Genomic DNA, 24383 nt, shown 5'->3' with positions numbered 1-24383 from the left:
GGTATTTACAAGAATTTCAATAGTGGAAAACTTAACTTCTGTTCTGCTGGGATGAGCCAGGAAGCCTTCTTGCCTCATATAAATGGAGTGGCAGCTAGGCACTTCTGCAAGAGGAAACAACATCGGTCAAAGATGTCTGGAGCTGAAAATGTGCTGTTATCAGTGGACAGAGTGCAGAAAGGAAAGTAACAGAAACTGACACGAGTCTCTTGAGGGGAACTTGTCAACACATAGTTAACATTTCAGGCAGGGCCCACACAAGAAACGTAAGGATGAGAAGCATATCATGGTGAATACTGTTTCTCCTGAACAGGCAGGTGAATTCAAAGTTTTACCCACACCAACCTTACTAAAGTAAAGGTGGCTCTACCAGCAACCCTGCATAAATGTGACTGTGTCCTCAAACAGTGTCATGAGTTAAAAAATATTTCAGGACATGTATGGAATAACTTTGTATACTCAATGTCCTCCAAAGCAAAGATCAATAAAAGACTCATTCATAGTTTATTTCATGAACACTGGCTAGAAATTATTATGAGAAGACGAAATTGTTATATCTCTTAAAATTACTCCAGCCTATTAAGGTGACTGCTATTTTTTCTTCAGATAGAAACATGACTGGCTTTTCATTTTGTTAAGCCCACAGGTCAGATTCAAAACCACTGAGGCTATAAAAGAGAAAGCCAACAACTTCATAGCAAACACCATTGTTACCTTAAGAGTGAGGCCTTGCCTGTGTGACCAAGTTAACTCATCCCTGAGGAAATAAACTTGGTTAATGGTTAAACTTGAGTCATAGTGATGGCTGTGTATCTAATGTGTTTAGTAGCTTTAGATATGGAGAAAAGGAAAGATATATAGATTAAGAGACAAAAGATTAAAATTCAAGTCCTTCATTTACTACTAATAAAGCTACATGACTTTAGATAAGCCATTTTGTGTCTAAGTTTATATAAAACAAAGGGTTGGGTGAGATGTTATCTGAGTCTATTATCGTCCCTAGTTATTTAACTCTGAATATAGAAGTTCACTCCCATAATCAGAGGTCTATTCATGGTGAAGACAGTGAAGTTTCAACCTCAAGACCCTCTACTTGCAAGAGCCCTACTGAAATCCTATGCCTAATTTTGTATATGCCATTTCATTTTCTTTTTCTTTCAGAGGGTTCCCCAAATTTTATAAGTTTTAGGTACCAAAAACCTGGGCCCAACCCTACATACAACATATATAGGTTCCACAGGAATATATACACATGTGACTAAGTTGATGCTATCTTCTGTATGTATTACTTAAGTTTTTAAAACAACGTGTACAAAAATAAATGTATAAAATATATATGACAAGTGTGCTATTTAATATAAGAATATATCTTCCTTTCCACCACTTGTAGTAAGCACTTAACTTCTGAACAAGTAATAACATTTAAATGAATGGGAATCCAAAGGCCCTTATCTCTCTTTAACTATCCATCTATAGACTTTCATGCTGTAATAGATAATGAGCACTATTTAGCCCAGATGTCATTCTTTCTTGGTCTGGAATGTTCCATGTTTGAAGTCTACCTGATGTTCTAAAATTTTTTCTAGTGATAAATATCAACCAAAATATGAGATATTATTTCATAGAAAAAAGCTTATCTTATGTGGTTTTAGTCAAAAATAGCTTAATGGCGATCCCTAATAGCAGTTATATTGAAAAGTATGTAGCAATCAATAGCTTACAAGCCGAAAATAGTGTAAAACTCACTTTCAAAAACTTTATTACACTGCGCCTTCTTTATATAAAGTATTATGTAGTATATAATTCTGACCCTACAGGGTTAAACCTTGCTTTCTGATATCAGTGCTTACAATAGGGTTGCAGTGGAGTTGATCTTCTGGGTTACCAAATGATTAGCAATGCATTTTATCCCAACTCTTTAACCAATGGTACTTCAAGTTAATTTTTAATGTTATTTTGATTTATTACCAAGGCTTAAGTTCCCTCATGCAGCTGGGCCTGGAAGGGAGAGTGTTAATGACTCTGCCATCAGCTCCCCAGCTGCTTAGAGGCAAGCATTTTGTTGTACCAATGTTGACACCCTGCCACAAAATACTTTTACTGACTGCTGCCCAGCTGGAGTGTGGCTGTAAAAACAGCTGGCTGGCTCTGGAGGCAGCTAGGAAATGTATAGGTTAAACTCTATTATATATTAAGTGTGACTAAATGTAGTTTCCTCCCCAAAGGGGGAGAAAAAGCGGAAGAAAGAAAATGCAAGCGTTTCTGAGAAACCCACTATTCAAAGTTGAAGGGTCGGCTTATAAAAGTGCCCTAACATCATACGAAATAATCATAATCCTGGAAAACTAGACATTTGACATCAAAGATAGGATTCGATGGATAATTTCACTAATACTCATCTATTGAACTAGCTGATTTATTGGTTTTTGTTGTACTTACTCTGTAATGTTCTTCATAAATTCTACTTATTATTCTATGATATTTAAAGTATCCTGATTTAAAATTCATCATAAATTCATAACATAAAATATGGCTAATGCCGGAACCTCCATTACATTTCCAAAGGCTCAACTTGTGGTCTAAGTTCTAAACAAAAAAGCACTGAACAGCAATTTAGAAAAAAATGCATACATGAGAATATATTTGTGATTATGCCAGTTCTTAATACTATTTATTACACCCAGAGTAAATAAAATTAACATCTAGCTCTTGAAATTGAGACACTTGGCCAGCACTGTTTAAGTCCAGTCTATCTTTAAAATCGGTGTCCTCTATATGGTCCAGAGAAGCCTGAAAAAAATATGGCTAGGAGAAGTTTATTCCCCTAAAGTAACTAAAGTCATGTTATCCTAAAGCGATATCAGTTAATTTATGACCATCAGAGTGGGTCAGACTCTAATCAAATTGTAGAAACATTTCCAAAGTGATTATTCAATCAAATGACTAACATGGTTAATTAGGAGCCATAAACATTGCTCTGAAGTTCATCAAAGTAATGACTTGCCCAGAAAAATTACTGCTAATTAAATTGCCTGCTGCTTTCATTTCTACCTTATCTAATAAAAAATCCAACCAATGAAGTTTGGCATTACATTTTAACTTTTGCTAAATGCTCAACTCAGATCCAAACTAGCTAAGTGGCGACTTCAAAGGGAAATGTTTTGTAGCAGGGAACGGAGGCATTTCATACGTATTCGTTTATGTTTATCCATGAAATAAAACTTACATAATTCAGTGACAATAATAAGCTGCAGTTTATCCTATTCACAAACGTTAAGATGACAGCATATTTACACTGTCTTAATATGCATCCATAATTATAAGCTTAGGATCATTAGTACAGCAGTGATTACAAACATTCACCTTGTCATCTAAGAGGCCTGGTTTTGAATCTCAGTTCTGATATTTTATGGGAGTATAACATTTTGTTAGTTATTTAACACCTCTTAACTCTCAACTCTCTTAAAATGGAAATAACAGTGATTTCCTTCAAAGGGTTTTTGGAAGACCGTATGGAGTAAGCCACGGGCAACATTCTGCCCACTTTCTGCTAACACTAAGGATTCAATATAAGCTACTTATTATTAACAGAATCTATTTTTAAGTGAACCTCACAAGTATTTAAACTGTGTTAGTCACCGTACTTAAAACTAGAAATAATTACATATCAAAATTATTTTTGTAACTTAATTTGCTATTCTTAAATCATGTATCTATTGAGATGGTTGACATTGCTTATTCGTGTACTTATTCAGTAGTATTCTTCATAAATCTATTAACCTATGATATTTCAAATAAATTGATTTTAAATTCATTATAAATTTATGATTTATAAGGTTTAAGTGAGAAGCTCCATTATATTTTCAAAATATTTGGAGGTACCTCTTTTGAGCTTCTTTTTACAGTATTACTCCCTGATATTTGATGCTAAATGGCTTTAGTCTAAAAAGTTTTAAATTCAATCTGTAAATTGAATTATGTATATTTAATTTAGGGTAAAGGATTTTTTTTATTATTTGGAAACTTATGGATCAAAGAGCTCTTAAGCATGACCTTAGGACGGGGCCAAATCAGCTTGCAGAAACTAAACTGCCTATAATTTGTCACAGATGAGTTCATGGTGATGAAAGCTGATCTAATATGCTGCAAAAATTCAAAGCAGCAAAACACTGTTGTCATTTTAATGCGCTAGCCATAGTCACTGTGGCGGAAGTTAAGAAGAAGTAAACTAACACACTAAACTACCTGATTTGATTAGTCTTCACCTTTAGTAACGCAGTTAAAATTTCCTTTAAATTAAGATAAGCAAGTATGAAACTAAAAAGCTGTTTCTTGACTTGCATTTTAAAACTGTATTGGGAAACATAATACTGATTTGGGAAGCTTTACCAAAGGCCTGCCCACAAAGTGCAGTTTTGAATTTGCTAGGCACCTTTCTGATTTGCGTATGCGTTACCCCATAGTACAGGATGAAGTTTTTTCTTCAAGGCATGGTCTGCCTAAAGTTTCTAGGAGCTGTAACAGGCCGGATCAGAGAGAAACTATTTGCCACAGTTGTATGAGACATCCCTATAATCTGCTGAAATTGTTTGTTATCAAATAGTGTACAAAGCTGAAAACACTTCAGATTGTAAACTCTAAATAAGAGGGAAAAAGCACCTTGCTTTCATTTGATGCTTCTAGTTAAATTCCTGGAGAAACAATCAGTGTGATAACTTAATTAAGCATTCAAATCTCTGAGAGTAAATGAGAAATCCCAGTAAAATAGAAATAAGTTCGATGTTGTATTTTAATGTGATTTTGCTTTCATGTGAGTGTGCACTGCAGAGATGGATTGATTACACACTTAACTAACTCCTTGAGGAGGTGATGTAACAAGATCAAGTCTACCTAAACTTGTTTATGGTATAATGATGATGCTGGAAATTAAAACTCCAGGGCCAAAATGTGTGTGTCAACATACATCTGAAATTAACAGGTACTTGGTGAGAAATGTGTTTGTGTGTGTGTGTGTGTGTATTTCAATGTAAACACAGGAGTTTAAACAAGTTTTCAAAGACATTTATTTATCATCTAAACAAATATTGAGCTGTACCAAGAACTAAAGGAATCAATCTCATTCAAGAAAGAAGAGCATTATGACAGATCTTGCCTAAGTTTTGTCTTTCTTAAACTTAAGTTTTTTGTTTCTTCTCATTTCCTGGCAAACTCAGTTTAATGTTTAAAATCCAAAGGTTTTCCAGAGTGCATAAATAAATGAGCTTCATAAAGATGCATTTAAATGCACAGGTCTTCACATACATACTAGTGTAGCATCCTTGTACTCTGCATTTCCACTTGCCACGTGAAGAGATTTCGTGTAGCTAATCAAGAAAATATATTTTTATAAAGTGTTCTAAAAAGGATGCTAACCTGAGGATTTATTTTTACACCCAAATCTATTTATAGAACAAACCTGAAAGTAATTAACTCTAAAAAATAAGGCCCGGTATTAATATGTCTGAATTCAAGTGTGACGGCTTTAAGTCAAGTTTTATAAGATCTACCCGTTGTCAGTCACAAAAGCTCTATGCGAATATAACAACTTAGTCACTGAAACTCATGTGAAGAAGGCAGAGAGGTTGGAGGTGGCTGAAATCTTAAGAGAGTGATGCATTTGGTATTACTTCATTCACACATAGATGGGAGCTCTGTCATTAGGATTTTTAGTGAACTGTGAATATAAGTAATGTAAAATCTGCAGAGATATTTCTTTTGCCACAGATCAGATGTACTGAATCTACTGTTGACAGACTTTGAGGACAGAAAGAGAACTATGTCAGTCTTTGTATGCCTAGAATAGTGCTTGCAAAACCTTAAAAAAGAAAAAAAAAAGTAACACAGTTATCTGCATTCAGATGCTTTTAAAACTTAAAGGCTACATAACCTAAAATAACAGCATAGAATTTTACCTAAGAAACCACAAACTTCTCTTGTAAGCATCTGGGCTTTTTTGCTTTTTTTTTTTTTTGCAGGGGACAGTATCCTACACAAATAACCACCACATTCAAAGAGGATTAGCTTATTATGATCTAGCTGGCTCACAGTTTTACAAGTTTTACAAGCCTGTGAAGGTTTCCGTAAGCTAGAGTTGAAAATAAAGTTGAAATGATAGGAAACACAATTGCACAAAATAAGCACAATTTTAACTTTGACTACTTATTAGATATTATTGCACTCTGACAATTAACGGAAGTTTAAAAAAATATATGAGAAAAGATGCCATTAGTTGCCAAAACAGGCCACAAAAAAAATTCTGAAGTGGGGGAATTTTTCATGATGAGCTTCAAAACTGAATTGTTCCCTTTCTGGAACCTACACAATTTGAAACAAATACATCACGAATTGCTTTGTCCTCTCACTCATTTCTCCTTGGATCACCTCAGTATTCAGATGATTTAGTCTACTTGCTTTGAACATGAATAACACTAGCAGTAAGTTCAGTATGATTGTTTCACTACGTCAGAAACAGCATAATTGTACACTATCTTGTTGGCCATGCACAATATGATTGTTTTAACATAAGAATATCTCTCTTGTTTTGTCTTATCCTTTAGCACCAAAGTGCATTTATAAATATTAGAAATAATAGTGGCACCTCATTCAAGAACTAGCAACAGTCTGAGGAAATCTCTAGAAGTTAAGATAAAATCATATCAACAGAAATCCTTATTCTAATTGCCTGGACCCCTAACACTATATTAGCAATTTTACAAACATAGTCATATTTAATCCTTACAAAAACACAAAAGGTATAGGAATTATTTTCCCCTTTCCATGAATGAGGAAACTGAGGACAAAAGAGGTAACAAAACATGCTCAAAATGACATTAGTAGTAAAGAGGTAACAGGTCCAGGATTCAGTATAATGTTTCCAGTGTCATACCAAGTGGGTGGTTTTATTTTTTAATGCTAAGAATAACAAAAACATGTGGATGAAAACAGTGAACTGTGAGGGCCCACACACTGAAAAGAAGGGTTAGCAGAATGGAATGTTCAAAGATACTTTTCTAAACTTAAGAGAATAGTAAATAAATCATAATGACTTACGCGTGTCATTCTTTCAGTTTTGCCTTGTTTTGTTTTTCACGTGTTTTTGAGTAGCTATCTTTGTAAAATTTTCAAGAGTGTATTAGAAGCAATTAAATAGAAAATTTACACACATGTACACACATGATAAAAACAATAATCTATTTAATCTGAAAAAAATTCCTTGAAAAGATTTCAATTAAGTTATGCCTATGTTAGGTAAAAATATTTTATGAAATAAAAAGTCTCCCTTTTCTCTAAACTATTAAATAGTTGTCACTTAAGTATAGAGATCCTTTAAGTGTAAAATATTCTATAACAATATTCTAAACCTAAACATATATACTCAGATATATACTTGTAAAAAATAAATATTTATCTTCCCTCTCTTGTTCACATTTATGAAACACACACACAGAGGGAGAAATCCAAATGCGCATCCTTAAACTGTCTCATTTAATTGCAAATCTTAGTTGCACATATGAAAACACTTGTATGCTCATCTCACCCACTCACAATAAGCAGTTCTGGGCCTAAGCATCCTGGTTGTTTTCTTTAAAAAGAAACTAAAAATCCCACACTAAAAAAGTACACCCCCCTCCCTGTTCTAATTCCCTTTTTTCATGCTCGTTCAACTCACAAGCAGATTATCCCTCCCTTCCCCCTTTCCTGCCTGTAAAATCCAAGTTAGACAAACACTGCGTGGCTGAAATGACATATTTGAATGGAATTCAGACCCACCAGTTCCTGTTTATGTTTCTGATTTGAGAATGTTGTCTTCTCATTCACTATACATTAGGAACACTGCAAGGCCATAAATAGTGTCAGGTTACATGCAGGCAGGACCAATGAGCATTAATCATTACTTCCAGTCAACCGGCAAAAGCAGCAGCTGATGGAACACTATACCCTTCAGCTCTGTATAAATGGACATTCCAGAGAGTAAGAGTGTGTGTGTGAGTGTGTGTGTGTGTGTGTGTGTGTGTGTGTGTGTGTTTCCTTTCAGTCTCCATTTTATGAATGAAACTCCAGGCTCTACAGAGTCCATTCATGTAAGAGAAATGCTTACAGGGCTCTGCCCCTAGGGATCAATCAGTCATGGGTAAAACTGATATGATTGGTTTAAGACAGCCTTCAGCCTTCCATTACTGACTTAAAATACAGTCCCTGTCCGTTTGACCTGTGTTAATGCATAAAGAGTACATCCAGACCATAGTCTCAATTCTCAAATCAAATCACTAGCCAATGCCACTTACTGTAACTGTAGATTTAGAGCATACTGAAGTATTTCTTAGAAAAACCGATATAGTGGACCAAAGTACTGTTTGGGGAGATTTGCTATTTTAGCCCAGAACTGAATGAGGAAAACTCATATGAGATCTGCTAAGCAATAAAAAGCAAAGTCAAATTGTGAGCTCTATTATAATAACAAAATCAATTAGGAAGGCATCACCGTCACTTTTCACAATTTAAGCACCTAAAAATCAGAGATTAAGTGATCTACTAGCCCACAAATCACACACTGAGAAAAAGAAAATTATATTTGGATGCTAGAGAAACAGGTAAGATGTTAATTTTTTCTGAAGGATCAATAGCTCATTCCTTTAAATTCCCAAGTGATTCTCCACTTGAAATTCTTGGAGCAATGGTTTCAAAGTAAGGAGGGAAAAAAATCAGCTGCCATGTTTTTAGGAGAAAATGTGGCCATAAGCAAATGACGCTTAGTAATGGAGTAGGGCCAAGGCTTTGCCTTTGGGAGTGTTAAATATCAGGTACAAAAAGCCAAAGTTCATGGAACCATAATCATCGCTGTGCTGGAAATTACTAAAGATGGTAATGCTTAAAAATATCTAGAGTTTTTAGGAGGGAAGAAAACTATTTTTTGAGCAATTATAGGAATGATTTGTAAAGAGTCAGTTCAATACCAAACACTGTTAAAACATATAATGGGTTTTATCAGCCATCTGTAACTTGGTCCCTGACTCCAGAGGGAAGAAAATACTTTTCTCTTCCAGTGACCTGAAGCCATATTGGGAAATGGTTGCAGTCAACAATCCCTGAATATATCTCTAACTGATTTCTCATAGGATCTTTGCTATGCCTATAGAAGAAGGAATGAGGAGAAACATGAAAAATTCATGGTCTTCGGTTTTAAATGTGTGCAAGATTTTCTACTATGGTGTTATAATTTAATATTTATTTTCCAATTTCTAATATCTGGCTAATAAAATGACAGAGAATAAATCAAGTTACCACCATATTTAACTTTAAACTAAAATTAAACTAAAATTAAAATACTTGACACAGCCAGGAGGGGAGATGATAAGGAATCCTATTATCTATCATCCAGAGAAAACATGGAACAGAGAAAGACCACTGAAGAGTCAACGTACATTCAATTATTAATTCTTAAATAACATTCTCTTTTTTTGGCTTTAAAAAATTTCAGTATTCTTTTAAGAATTAGTTTTTAAGGTGGTTCAAAGATACGTAAGTAAAAGTGATGAAGTAAAGCTTAATATTTCTAAATGTTTTTATTTCATATTTTTAAAAATTAAAGTTACAATTATCAATCATGGGGCCTTCCATTTCAGAAATGAAGAAGCTAGTTTATAGCAAGCCTGGAAGTTCAAAATAAATATCAGTAGCCTTTACTTCTATTCTCTCTGTTCCATCCAACTTTAATGAGCATTTTTCAACAGTTTCCTTTTGTCATCACTGCATTCCTTGTACTTCTTGAACAATATTTTTGGTTGTTTACTTATGTATAACTCAATTGTTCAGAAAACATGTAAGAACATTTATTATAAAATATATATGAGGTTAGTTTCCCTAAAATATATATCTCCTCTTAAAAAGTAAATAATAAGAAATCATTAAAAAATAATATATCCTGATGACAGAATTGATGAGATATTACTACAGTAGTAGTAGTAACAATCATAATAGTAACAGTTTAGAAATAAACTACTGAGTACATTTTGCCTTCTGAATTTTGGTGTCTTTTGGTTTTTGTTTTTTGGTTTTTTGTAATTTTGTGCAAGTTGAGCCAGTTGATTGAGGCCCTGACAAATCATCTCCAAACACATAAAGCACTATTTACTCATATTTCTATGTGGCTGCAGAAAACAATTATGTTTTTCTTGCTCTATTATCTACTGATTTCATCCTATAACTTTAACCTTAAAACCATATTCTAAATTCTGCAAGGGGAATCCCAAGCAATGCTCACTAAGAGCAGCATTAGGAATTACTTCGCTATTTTCTCTGCTATTTAAGATGAGTACCCATCAACACAGCAAAATACAGAATAACATTTACAACATAAAAATCTTCTCTCGCCATTTCAGAAACGCAAAACTATTTAACTCTTATGACTACAGTGCCAGCTTGGACCTATGTGAGTACCAGATATATTTGTCAGCTCTCACAGATGAAAGTTAAATGTATTCCTAATTTTAACATATTCAACATGAGCTAAGTATTGTGCATTTATTTTATCATTTCTCTGCCTACATATAATTTTTCTGCATGCTAAGTACAGATAATTACTCTCTAAATTTGAAGGTTTGTCTATTGGCCTTCATCCAAGTCCTAAGGTGATGAAGTATATGGAGAACTTGGGAAGGGTTGCTAGGATTTAAAAATGAAAGATAGAAAAAGCCCGTCTTATTTTTCCAAATGTAAGCTTTCCTTATATGTTCTTTTGTTTGTTTTGTTTTCTAATTTTTTGGCCATGCCACACAGTATGTGGGATCTTAGTTCCCCAACCAGGGATCGAACCCTCGCCCTCTGCAGTGGAAGCATGGAGTTCCAACCACTGGACCGCCAGGGAAGTCCCGAATCTGTTTTAGATACCACAGTCCTTCATAAGCTTTCTGCTGAAAAACAGATTCAGCTGACAAAAGTTTGAAAATGACTCTTACAGTTAAATTTTAAGCCATCAAGCTATCAAGTGTTTTAACAAAGAGTGAAGTCCAATAAGAAAGAAGGCTCAGACAAACTCCAAGTTTATATAATCAATCAAAGAATTTTAGAGCTGGCTAGGCCATCAATTTGCTACTTTTCCTTCTAATTATTGTTCAGCCTTTTCCAGAAGAACTATTAGGAAAAGTTACTTCTCTGACAATCTCAATTTTTGATAATGTTTATGGTGTATTTTTAAAAAGGAAATAAAACGCATTTTAATCTGAAATATCATTTGAAGTATTATATTTTCCTATCTTACAGCAGTGAGCACCTAACAGTTAGAATAAAATCTGGGGACTGTCTAATGTGAAACAAATACCCCCACATTAGGAGAAGCACACCTTAAATTTTAATGCAAATACTTTCTTTGCCCTGGGTCACATAGAGCTTTTAAAAAACATAGGCAAATACTCATTCTAAAAATTAGAGAAAAGGATAAATAATATATTGTTAGATATATTGTACTTTATTTTGGACAATTATATAGAAAGATAGGCTGTGGACTGTGCACTAAACTAAGAATAAGAAAACCTTGGTTCTGGTTTTGGCTGTTTCACACAACACCTGTGTAACTGATGTTAAGTTAACTTGAATGAGCCTCGGACATTTTATCTGTACAATAGGGCATAAAGAAGGAATGTGAATTAGGTGATACCCCAGAGCTTTCATGAGTTTAAGGATTTATGATTCTATGAAACAGCTATTTGCGTCAATTTCCCAATTGAAAATAATGCTAACATTTACTACCACATAAATGCGACATGCCTCCAAACTGAAAGAAGGCCTCATCAGTACCAGGACTCATGGCCCTGAAAAACACAATTAAAAAACAGAAACTTTTTCTTCAGAAAACATGATGTCAGCTTTCTCCCTTACCCTCTACAACTACTTCCTCCTCTCCCGAAGCTCCAAGCACACGCTTTCCCCCTTTTTCTTATTTCAGAAACCTTATTCTGTCTCTTAAAGTTCTCTTTCCCCTCTTCCTTCCCAGCTCCTAGCTTAAATTGCTCCACCACAGGGCTGGGAGGTATCTTTTAAACTAATTAAAGTAACAGAATAGGCGCTGAGTGTTAAAAACACCTTATTAATGTATCACCCCCTCCAATCAACTCCTAGGTTAAGATTTTTAAGACACTCCAAAAATGCAAAGGAACATAATAGCATTAAATGATGGGACTGCAAGGACAGTGCAGGGATGAACCTGAAACCCACCAAGTAGCACATTCATTCTCTTCCCTCTCTAAGGCAGTCCTGGAAACAAACGAATAGAAAGTCAGGTTTGCAATGAATGCAACTATGTCATCCTTAACTTAGCATCCTTTTCACTTATAGGACTGATGTGATTAATTTGGACACTTTTTTTCTTCAACTCTAAATTGGTTGATACTTTAAAATATAATACGTACTCTGTCTGATTAGGAAAGCAGTACGTAAGCACTATTGAAAGACAAAGCACTTTACAGACAAAATAAATATTGCCTATAATAGCACCACGCATATATGACCACATTATTTCTGTCCTGAGTCTTATTTTGCATGAGTCGGGCTTTACACGTATAATTTTTTTTATTCAATAGTCTGATTTCACTAAATATTTTTTAAAAACCCGACTTCTAATGGCTGCATAATATTTGTTATTGATAGCCATAACTTACATTACCATTCAATTACTCTGTAATATTCCTCCCCCCACTAAACATTCATCCTGCGTCTCCCCTTCCTTAAGATAATTTTCTGAGAGTGAAAATACCTACTAATCAAAGCACGTGAACATTATGTGCTGATATTTTCTTGAGTCAAACTTTAGTTTCATGTGCTCACCACCTTCCTAAAAATACTACCCAAAGCTATGCAAAACCAAAACCAAAACAAAAGACGAATCAACGAACACATACAACTCTAATAAAATATGTTGTTGTGAGTATCTAAAACATTTACCTCATTGGGCATTTTGAATCTGCAAAACCTCACATGCGAGCATGAAAATGGGAAAATAGCCACGATTTTATGAAAATGGAGCACTGCATCCATATGAAGCGCACAATGCTTATTCAACGCTTTTTACGTAGTCACTTGGCCATGGGGCAAAAGAGAGGAATCAGGTTGGATTCAAGAAAAAACAACCAACCAACAAAAAACCTGTGTCCTGCTTTATGCAGCACCATTAGGCTAGAGAAAGAGGAGGAAAACAACAATAATAGATGCAATCGGACTGTTGAGAACTTAGTATCATATAATCATGATCACACTGTACTGGTTCACCAAATTGGCCCTAAATATCAATTTTTTTTATCTCCTCAGTGTCTTCTGATCCAAGATGGGTCCCTTTTCCTGAATAAAAATGTCTACTCTACTAACATAATATTTTGCAATTTTTTAGCTTAAATACTCAGCAGTTGAAATTGCATTCCTGTAATTATAATTATAACTAATAGACCTTCCATTTCCCATATCGTAATTAATGTCAGGCTTTATTAGAGCATAATCATGCTACCTTTTCACTTACAAAGCTTCTTTTATTTTCACAACATTTATGTTATATTGAATTAAGCAAGAACGAGCTCTAGAGGCCTTCTTAAAGGACAGCCTTTGGATCACAGATGCTGAGCAAATGGACTATGAAATGTTTTTTGCATTGTCTTTAAATCACATAAAGTACTTTCTAATGTGCTACTTGTTCAACTTCAATAAGTGAACAAAGAACTTAATGATTCAGTGATAAATACATTAGATTTCCTAAAAAGGTTATTTAATATTCTGTCAGCAAGGATGAAAGAACTAATGACAACAAAACAAAACATCTGGAGATCGTACTTGTTGACGGCAATGTAGGACGTATACAGATGCATCAACTTAATTGCAGCAATTTGGTGGCCAGTAAAACATATTTTGAAATACACAGGTTAATTTTTCATCTGCCCTGGTTACACAGTAACTACAGTTCTTTAGACCACATCCATCCAGAAGATACAACTTTACTATTTAACTATCCAAGCGAAACTGAAGTGTATCTTATTGGCAATATTGAAATTAGAATTCAAAGGTGTTGTCCAACTTTAGCAATTTGAAATATAATTTACAGGGGAGAAAGTAACATAAATTAACAGCTTCTCAAATATTAAACAAAACAAAACAAAAAAATTAAACAAATATTCCACAAGTCATTTGCAAGGTTTATGGCAACTTACAAAACAGATGTCCTATGTACCTTTAAAATAGGATACTGGACTGTTATAGACTGAATGATCGTGTCCCCCATAATTCATTGTGAAGCCCTAATGCCAAAAGTGATGGTATTTGGAGGGGGGCGGGGGCTTTGAGAGGTAATTAGAATAAGACTAGGTCATGAGGGTAGGGCCCCCATGGTGGAATTAGTGTCCTTATAACAGAAGAGGAAGAGAGACCAGAGCCCTCTCTCTGCTGCATGGGGACACAGTGAGTAAGTAGCTATCTGCAAAGCCAGGAAGAGAGGCCTCACCAGGAAATGAATCTTCTGGCACCTTGATCTTGAACTTCCCAGCCTGCAGAACTGTGAAAGTTAAATGTCTGTTACTTCAGCTTTCCCACTGATGGTATTTTATTATAGCAGATTGAGCTAAGGAATGGACTATCCTTCTTTAGGTTAGAAGTGACTGAATCTGTGCTTTTGAGGGTCAGACCGTGGCTGACTCTGAAATTCATATTATATATGGTCCACAAATAATGCAATTGAACCTCACAGCCCCAGTTCCTATTTTTTTTGCCCTCAATGGATTATTTAAATCTTTTTCTTGTTTGGCTCGCATCTTCTTAAGAAAAGTTACACGTCTTCAACATCATGTTATATATAATTGTATATACAATATAAATATAAGGAAAATATATATATATACGTGTGTATATGTATATATATATATATATGTATGGAAAACCACAGAATCAAGAAAATGATTTCAATGATAATCTTTCTGAGATTATACATATAAAAGCATTTCTAAAAAACACCAAGAAATTTCTAAAAATGCTATGCCCTACAAGTCCTTTTGAACCAATTATTTGGGCTATTTTAACTGATTTCCATGTAAAGTTTCTTGAAATCACGATGAATTCAAAAAACTGTGCAGCAAATTAAAATTTGGTTTGGAGAGTAAGGATAACATCAGTTAACAGGACTAGAAACTTGGAGAGAAAAATGAATCGTATCTATAATAAAGCCCATTGTAGTGCAAGGTTCTTAATTATGCCCGTAAAATCATGGACAAACATAAAAGGTTCTAAAGTGTAAACACTATGGTACATTCTAGGACCGCCTCCAAATTACAGGGCCTGGGACAAGCACTCAAGTACAGTCCCTCACACCATATGTTTAAATTTGTAAACTATAAACCAGCCAAACAAACCGATAAATAAATATGTTCTCTCCTCCTATTCCTTGAACCTATAACAAAATAACAACTTGGAAGGCCAGGCCAAACCTAGAATTTGGGAAAATCTCTAGGATGAATGCTGAACGAGGATGATTATGGAGCCAGTTTTCAGTCTTCAGACCCCAAGCCCACCCCACCCCCTTCCTGCCTCTCTTCCTATCCCTCAACCCCACATTGTTCCACACCATGGGGGCCTCACACACCAAACATATGGGCACAACCAAGCTTCATCCGCATCCTCCCACAAACAGCTGTCCCTTGGCCACCTCCTTGGACCTAGAGGTACACACAGGAACAGTGTGATCTGCCTTCAGAAGACTAGGCCTGGGATAAACTTGCTCAGGCCCTGGACGTGGACTCAAGGCTGGCTGGGCAGGGAATTCATGGGTCCTGGGTAGCTGGGGTACCTTCCAGAAGTAGAGGTATAGCCTCTCAGTGGGCAATTCCCCTTAGTCCTTTTCAACTTCTTGCCCAATGAGGAAGGGTGGCCAGAGGGAGACTCTCAGTGGTAGGGCTTCTTCTTGCTGAGCTTTAAGACCAGTTTATAATAAAACAGGTAACTTTACGCAAGTTGGAAACTTAAGACTAGGAGACAATTTTCTTTCGTCAAGTAGAACCGATAGAAAAACTCAGCAGAGTTATGCCTAGAGAAGCAAGAGTTCCTTCATAAAGAACATCCATAACTTTGCATCCAGATGAAAGGAGGTCACATTGTTTTCAAATATTTTTAAGTCCACAACCATCTATTGACCATGCTTACAATAACATTAGTAATATTTTGCCTGGTGCCCTTCTTAGAAGCATTAGCTTTTATTTCATACATTTTCCCCAAATTCCTGAGATTTCTGAAAGGCAGGTGTCCTGATTTTGAGATTATAACAAGAGAAATGAGCACAGAATAGTTAAGTAATTTTTCTGAGTTCTTAAGGTCAAATATTGGCAAAGTTGGTGGTAACATTAACAATAGACATAAGTGCTTTTTACTTTCGGGAAACCCCAATTCTCCATCTTGATGTACTACTTAGTGAGATCTTTCAGGCTCAGTGAGACTAGAGCTAAGTTTATTATTGCTATTTTTGCTATTCCTCTCCCAATATGGAAGAATCCTTACTTCTGGACCCTTGGAATCTTGCCACAAGAATAAAGAAACAAACAAACAGTTATAAGCAATAAGTTACTCAGTACAGAAGAATATTGCTTTCTGTAAATATTGCTATTAAACAGTGCAGCAGGAGCAAATGGAAAGAAAGCCCAGAATCAAGAAAAGAATGATCATGTTACTCTCTTGGGCTGAGAGTGTGAGTAATTTTACAAATTGTACTCTTCTTTGGACAGGTTTCATTTCTAGACACTATTTCACCCATTGGCTCATACCAAAATGATTTGACAGTCCAACCCTTCACATAGAGAGAAAGATTCAAAGAAGGAATAAATCAGAAAGATTCCACCAAAAAATGGTCAGGAGCCACCCAATCTGTGGCCAACACTAATGAAACTGACAAGCAAGTGAAAAGATATCTTAAACATAACTCAAAGCACAGGCCTACCTGAATCATATGCAAAATCTCTGGGCTCCTGTTTGATCATCAGAGGAGGGGGGAAGCTTTGGCTGGCCGCACCACCAACCATGGTATTGTGTTCATACACTGGGTCGTGGTACTCCTGCTTAAAGCCTTGAGGTGGGAAGGGAATGTTTGGCTCAGACATCTGCCGTTGGTACATGGGACGTCCTTCCCTTGGCATTGTCGGCAAAGGAGGAAAGGAATTACAGGGTTCAGAAAGTTGGCGGCGAAATCTGGGAAATAAGAGAGCATGTTTCAAATAAAATAGTAACAAGGAATACCCTTTAAAAATACTGGCACGATTTTTAACTGCTTAGTTAATGAACATGACACCAGCTGACCCGAAGTGTAAATCTTTAACAAAGACTAGATATCTCCTTCCTGGGTCAGTAGCACTGTGCTTTCTAATCATAATACACCTTGTGTTCCCCTTCTAATTAGTTCCATTCAGCACCATTTCAGTACACGACAGAAAGTTAAAGATGTGCTTCGAGGAAGGCTAGGAGAGCACTGTAGTGTTTGCAAGAAATACACACTCTAACAGTTAAAATGCCCAACTAGAAATCAACTGGATCATTTACCAGATTTCCTTATTAAGAGGGTCTCAAATTAATTATAGACAAGAAAAACAAAACAAAACAAAACAGGGGAACCAGAAAGAATCTGATTTCAAACTGCAGCCTCCAACTTTTAATTCTGTTATCAAACTAACCAACCAACAAACAAACAAAATCAACCAAATAAAAACTTCCTTATTGGTTTTCCTTCCCTTACCATCAGTTATCAAGGGAGCAAGAAGGGAATGACTTTCTTCTCAAATGTGCAGGACTCTTACCTCTTCAACAATGTCCTAAATAACACTGTATTCTAGTGAGAAATTAAACTGGGAAATATTATAGAGACCGAAATCCAAGCTAGTTTTAAAAGACTACTTCTTTACTGTCAAACAGCAACACAGAACTCACTGGCTTCCAAGAGCTTCAAACAAAATATCAGGTTGATAAAAATAAGCATAAAATATTACAGCAGACCTCCAATGATGGAAGGAACACGCATGCATCACATCGCTTTGGGACTGGTCGTGCTGTTAGGTCATAAGGAAGTTCTGAGGCCTTGGCAGAAGGCTGAGAGTGAGTCTCTACGCTCCTTCCTTCTTGGTTATCCTGTGTACTGATTGGCTAATTACTTCCTCGTTCAGTTCTGTGTTTCTCATCCTAATACCATTGACCCACCGCAAAGATGTGGATTAATTAAAGATTTAACAGCTCTAAAAATGCCCAGGAGTGCTTAAAAATAACCTACCCAACATCTCTATGAGCAAATGTAAGCCTATTAACTCCCCTGCACCCGCCCCCAAAAGCATTCCTCAGACTTTAATTTGGAAAGTTAACATTTAATTTTGGTAACGTTAAATGAAAACAAGGTAAAAGCGAAAGAATGGCAAGGCAATTGCTTTAGCATTTCTAAGAACGCTCCACCCTGTGATTTAACTCTAGCCTCTCCGGCTGCCATGGAAAGCACTGAAATTCCACCTACACCTGCAGAAAATAAACTTAGAAACTCAGATCTAGCAAAATGGGCTGACTGGCACTGCATTCACTTCCCTTCTCTTGCTTATTTCATTAGCCGAAAAAAGAAACAAATTATCATTAAGAACTGTCAAGGAATGAATCCGAAAATTGTAAGTTGAAGTTAAAAAAAGAAACCAGCTCGCTTGGGAAGCCTTCAAAGGAAGATAATAATACTTCTACTAAAAGCTTTGTTGAAAAATCAAGCCATTTGTTTTCACAAGTCAACATGATTCCAGTTGGTACTCACTGAGGACCACGAATATATCAAACACACGTGCTTCATAAGAAACTACAAGTTTGTGGTATCATTCTTATGACCAATTGTAAAGAGAAAGCGACTCCGGAAGCTTTCTGGAGAGAGTTCATGGGTAAGGAGAGCGTGCTGATGAACTCCTGGGTAAAGAAAAACAGTGTCTTGGAAACATTGAGAAAAAGAGACAGGGCTCCTGCACAGTGGGTTCAGGAAAAAGTGCCAAAGGGCTGGCCCAAAGAGCAGAACGAGGCTGAGGAAAGGAAGCGGGGTGCAGCCCATGACGCATTCCCAGAGTGAGGTGGGGCGCCTCGGCTGGATGGGGCTATTTGGGGGAAAGGATCTGTTCCCAGAGCAAATTTGCCAATTATAACTGAGGGACTGTCATTTGTTGGCTAGAGCTCTCCAAGAAATCCTCCTCAGAAGCATTCGGCTTCAGATTTTCCCGGGATCGGCCAGCTGGTGCTGTCCTCAACACTCAGTGGGGGGCAGTGGGAAAAGACCCTGAGCTTCCCTCTCCTGGTTCCGGGCCGGCTGTTCTCAGTCTCAAATATTTGACTTCAAGTAGAGGAACTAAAATGGATTTGGCTACAGCATTTCAAGCTAGGTCACCTAAAAACAGCCACACTGCTTGTTCAGCAGTCACCTTCCATAGGAAAGAACTATTCTGCACAGAGCACCCGACTATGCAATCTCTAATTCTGGCCCTCATCTGAGGTGTGAGACGAGCGATCGAGAACTCTGGGAAGTCACCAGAAGTAGACAAGACAAAACTTGCTTTTCTTTGACGTCCTCTTTTTCCCTTTCAGCCCTGCACAATGTGCATCTGTTGAATGGCCCACCCGGCAATAAGATGTCTTTCATCTGTATTTACAAAACTGTTTACACAGATGCACATACCATTACACTCGGACAAAGTCTCAAGTCCACAGGGTGAGAAGGGAAAGATAATGGGAAGCATTTCATAACTAAAGCACAAGAGGACTCAGGGATGGAAACCAAGGTAGGAAAGTTATTACTTGGTCTCACACTGGAAAGAATGCTTTCATCTTACCTTCATATCAAAAGAGTTACTGAACTTGAGACTGAGTCCCATTAAATAACCTATAAAAAGCAGATGTGAGTATTCCCTTATTTTCAGAAAGTTGCCAGTGGCACATCTTCTGGTTTCCTCTGCTGATCTGGGAGATTCCTCTGGCTGAGCTATTTTTATAATGGTGTGTCAGAGCCAGTTTGCACGGGCTTATTCTTAAATTTTCAGGAATTCTGGGAGCCAACTCTTAAACACAGCCATTGTTAAGAATTAAATTATGTAAATTTATAATTATTAAAAAATTATATTTAAAACAAAGGCAGAAAACACTCAAAACTCATCACTTCCTAATTCTTTTACTACATTTTACTACTAATTATACTAATTATGCTCTAGAGGTTATGTCTATTGTATCTGTTTGGTAGAAATACTGTTTCATGGCATGTTACTACACATCTCTTTGCAATTCCACATTCAGGGTTATCACAGTGATAGCCTGGAGTCTGCCATGGGGGCAATATTTACATCCAGACTCATCAAATGCTATAGGTCAAGGTCTTTGGGTTTTCTCTCATAGAGAGAATGCTATAGATCAAGGTCTTTGGGTTTTCTCTCATAGAGAGAATGCTATAGATCAAGGTCTTTGGGTTTTCTCTCATAGAGAGAATGCTATAGATCAAGGTCCTTGGGTTTTCTCCCAGAGAGCCCGTTGTTAACCATTTACCAGCACACCACTCACTCTATATAAGTACAAGGTAGAAGGGGAAGAAAGGATGCTATACATAATTGACTTGTGTTTTAAGTTGTATTATTAAGGCCTCTAAAGGTCCTCCAATATTTTATTTCAATACGAATTTTTTTCATCTCTAGGAGTCGAGAATTACCCACCGTAACATTCTCTCTAGCTCTATGTTGTGTCTTGCCTTGTTCCTTTCTAAGTAATACTAGTTCAGTCTCTACCTCTTTATATTCTCAGCGTTCAGGGTCATGCCTCTACTGACATTAAATATTCATCACTTGGAAAGGAGGAAAGATAGTTCTATCAAATAAGTTTTCTTCTGCAAAACTATGTACAGCTAAACCACTCATCTAAGGTAAAGAACCTAATTCTGTAAGCCACCTACTAAAATTAGTCTCCTAACTTTATAGAAAAAGTACACACATATGCTCATAAAAATGGGATGATCTGATTTAAAGTTTAAGTGAAGCAATTTAATTCAAGCAAAGCGAAAGGGAAATGTTCAAATGTCAGTATATAGATTAATTTTCCATTTTAGCAACCAATTTAAATGTTTATAAAGGAATGTTTATAAATGACCTTCTCCACAAATTATTTATAGCTAAAGATAGAGCAAGCTCTTCCTAAAAATATTTTGCACAGATGTGCAAAATTAATACACTCCCCTTGAATTTACTATAGGTCTTAGAAATTGGTAGTAATAGGAATTTCTTCCAAGAATGCTAAAAACAGTTGTTTTTTTGGTTTGTTTTTTGCTTTTTTAAATGGTACTTGCATTTACCAGAGGGTAAGGGTGGGAGAAGGGATAAACTGGGAGACTGGGATTAACACATACACACTACTACATATAAAATAGATAACTGATAAGGACCTACTGTATAACACAGGGAACTCTACCCAGTACTCTGTAATGGCCTATATGGGAAAAGAATCTAAAAAAACAGTGGATATATGTATATGTATAACTTAACCACTTTGCTGTACAGCAGAAACTAACACAACATTGTAAATCAACTATACTCCAACCAAAATTTTTTTTTAAATGGTACTTGCAGTTACCTGTGGTCCATGGGGTAGCTGCTGTCTTGAATGGGCTGCGACGGAGGGAGGTGAGCTGGGAAGGCGCGGTCAGGTTTCGAAGTGTGAGCTGAGTTGGGAGACGCATGGTGCAGGGGGGACACTGGGGTGCTGGATGGTGTTGGGGGGTTGGAGGGCCTCATTCCCACTTGTGGCTTCTGATCATAGGCACTACCCAAGGAATGAAAGAAAAGAGAACATGTGCTTCTTGGGAGCAATTAAAACTTTTTTTTCCCCCAACCCAAGGGAAGAAAAAATATTTTTGGCTGAAGTCTTAAGGAAGTTGGAATTTCGTATTTTTTGGTTTCCATAGCTCTAGAACATGTAATCTTTGAAACTGTCACACACTTAAAAAGAAAATAGGATAATGAATGTATAACTCGGCAACAGCATAAATATAAAACATCTATTTTTAATACACATACAAACAACACAGTATAAGGAACATCTCTGTCAATGAAAGCAGTAGCATATTATTTCCATCTATTCTTTTTTTTAATTATTATTATTTTTTATACAGCAGGTTCTTATTAGTCATCAGTTTTATACACATCAGTGTATACATATCAATCCCAATCGCCCAATTCAGCATCCATCTATTCTTGATATGTCTCCTTAAGCAAGTTTCATAGATCTTTTCTAGATCATTAAATATTTCTGATATTATAATCCTTCTATATATATATTTTTTAAGTATTTGCTTATTTATTTATGGCTGCGTTGGGTCTTCGTTTCTGTGCGAGGGCTTTCTCTAGTTGTGGCAAGCGGGGGCCACTCTTCATCGCGGTGCGCGGGCCTCTCACTATCGTGGCCTCTCTTGTTGCGGAGCACAGGCTCCAGACGCGCAGGCTCAGTAGTTGTGGCTCACGGGCCCAGTTGCTCCGCGGCATGTGGGATCTTCCCAGACCAGGGCTCGAACCCGTGTCCCCTGCATTAGCAGGCAGATTCTCAACCACTGCGCCACCAGGGAAGCCCAGTCCTTCTATATTACATAAGATTTTAGAATAAGAACTAACATCAGTTTAACGAGATGCGGATCATACCTGGCTCGCCTTTATTTGTGGTAGAACTCTAAGAAGGCCATGCTTCTGCCTTACTGTCATTTTTTTAATGTAAAATAAATGACGCCTGGCATTAATTTCCTCACATAGGATAATAAAGGTTTATGAGGCAAATTAATAAAGATTTATGTCTCTGATATCTTTAAACTTTCTTGGAGTATAAGAATAGGTACAGGGGGCTTCCCTGGTGGTGCAGTGGTTGAGAATCTGCCTGCCAATGGAGGGGACACGGGTTCGAGCCCTGGTCTGGGAAGATCCCACATGCCGCGGAGCAACTGGGCCCGTGAGCCACAACTACTGAGCCTGCGCGTCTGGAGCCTGTGCTCCGCAACAAGAGAGGCCACGATAGTGAGAGGCCCGCGCACCGCGATGAAGAGTGGCCCCCGCTTGCCGCAACTAGAGAAAGCCCTCGCGCAGAAACGAAGACCCAACACAGCCAAAAATAAATAAATAAATTAATTAATTAATTAAAAAAAAAAAGAATAGGTGCAAAATAATGTTCTTAAGAGTAAAATCCTGTTATCATCGTCTAACTTCTGAACACAATTACAAAATAATAAAATGAGTAAGCTTGTTTTTATATACATTATGAATTTAAGTTGCTTTCTTTAGCGTAGCTCTCAGGAATATGATTTAACTAATTTTTGTAATCTAAAAAATACTTTATTGAAAACAAATTTTACTTAAATTTCTGAACAAAAAAAGATGTTCTAGATTTAAATACTGTATTTCATTTTAAAATAAAAAGCATTCATTAATATGTATTTTTCTTTAAAAAAGAAACTTTAAAAAAAAACTGACTTAACGGAATAATTTACCCTGTTGCACCATCTATACAACAGAACAACATCCAAGTGCAAAAATACTTTATAGAAGTGAAGGAGTATGTGCTGCATAAGTCTTGCTTGCTTTAAAGCAAAGTCAGTGGAACTCATCGTATGTTTGGTTCTACCTATTTCCCTTACCAATATTTCTGAATGTGAACCCACTTCTTTTATAAACTGGTTCACCTGTCTCATTCCCACATAAAAAGAACAAAATGATACATCTCCTGTCCTAGAATATTACTTTTTTCCCTTATGAAATGCTGTATTGAGTTACACTGTTTGTATAGAAATGGAAATAACAAAACTTAATCCATATATCACCGTGGGAATTATTGGTCCCCACGAAGAACCTCAAAATATTCAGGTAATTCTTCTACCGTTAATTTATGAAAGTCAGATGTGTCTTTCTTCTTCATACGTCCATAAAGCAGCAGTTATTTCATAGTCACACTTCCGATCAATGCTAAAATGCAATGGCAATTCTATACCTATTTGGTTTATTAATTAAAAATTCCTCCACGTGTTAAATAATTACTCTGAGAATACACAGTACTCTTAAGGAGAAAATGCAAAAATTAAAAACACGATAAAAATAAAACTCAGATTGATCAATATTGTTTTATCTGAACTCAGTATGTTTTAATAGTTGGCTTCTACAAGAGATCTGTTTTATAAAGGCTTTGCAGTTCAATTGAACTGCCTCACCATTTCAGGCTCTGGTGAACCTCCTAGAAAAGCAGATATAAAAGACAAGTTTGCAAGAACAAATAGTGATAGAATATCCAAGCACTGGTCAGGTACTGTGAGACTGCACAAATTG

At 36.3% G+C, this 24383-nt stretch overlaps 1 protein-coding gene across 11 annotated transcripts in view; it reads right to left on the bottom strand.

Annotated features, from left to right (window-relative positions):
* The window catches only part of ETV1 (ETS variant transcription factor 1), a 95265-nt gene that overhangs the window by 18140 nt on the left and 52742 nt on the right, over positions 1 to 24383 (bottom strand). For all 11 annotated transcript variants that reach the window (XM_082472747.1, XM_082472748.1, XM_082472749.1 and 8 more), the window contains 3 exons: positions 21658 to 21846; positions 16991 to 17238; positions 38 to 104 (listed from right to left, as the gene is read on the bottom strand). In XM_082472747.1, the coding sequence (XP_082328873.1) occupies positions 38 to 104; positions 16991 to 17238; positions 21658 to 21846 (504 nt within the window). The remainder of the gene's footprint in view (positions 1 to 37; positions 105 to 16990; positions 17239 to 21657; positions 21847 to 24383) is intronic.

The sequence above is a fragment of the Balaenoptera physalus genome, assembly GCF_965194825.1.
Source record: "Balaenoptera physalus genome assembly, chromosome: 8".
NCBI lineage: Eukaryota > Metazoa > Chordata > Mammalia > Artiodactyla > Balaenopteridae > Balaenoptera > Balaenoptera physalus.
This window is presented reverse-complemented; position numbering and strand designations above follow the sequence as displayed.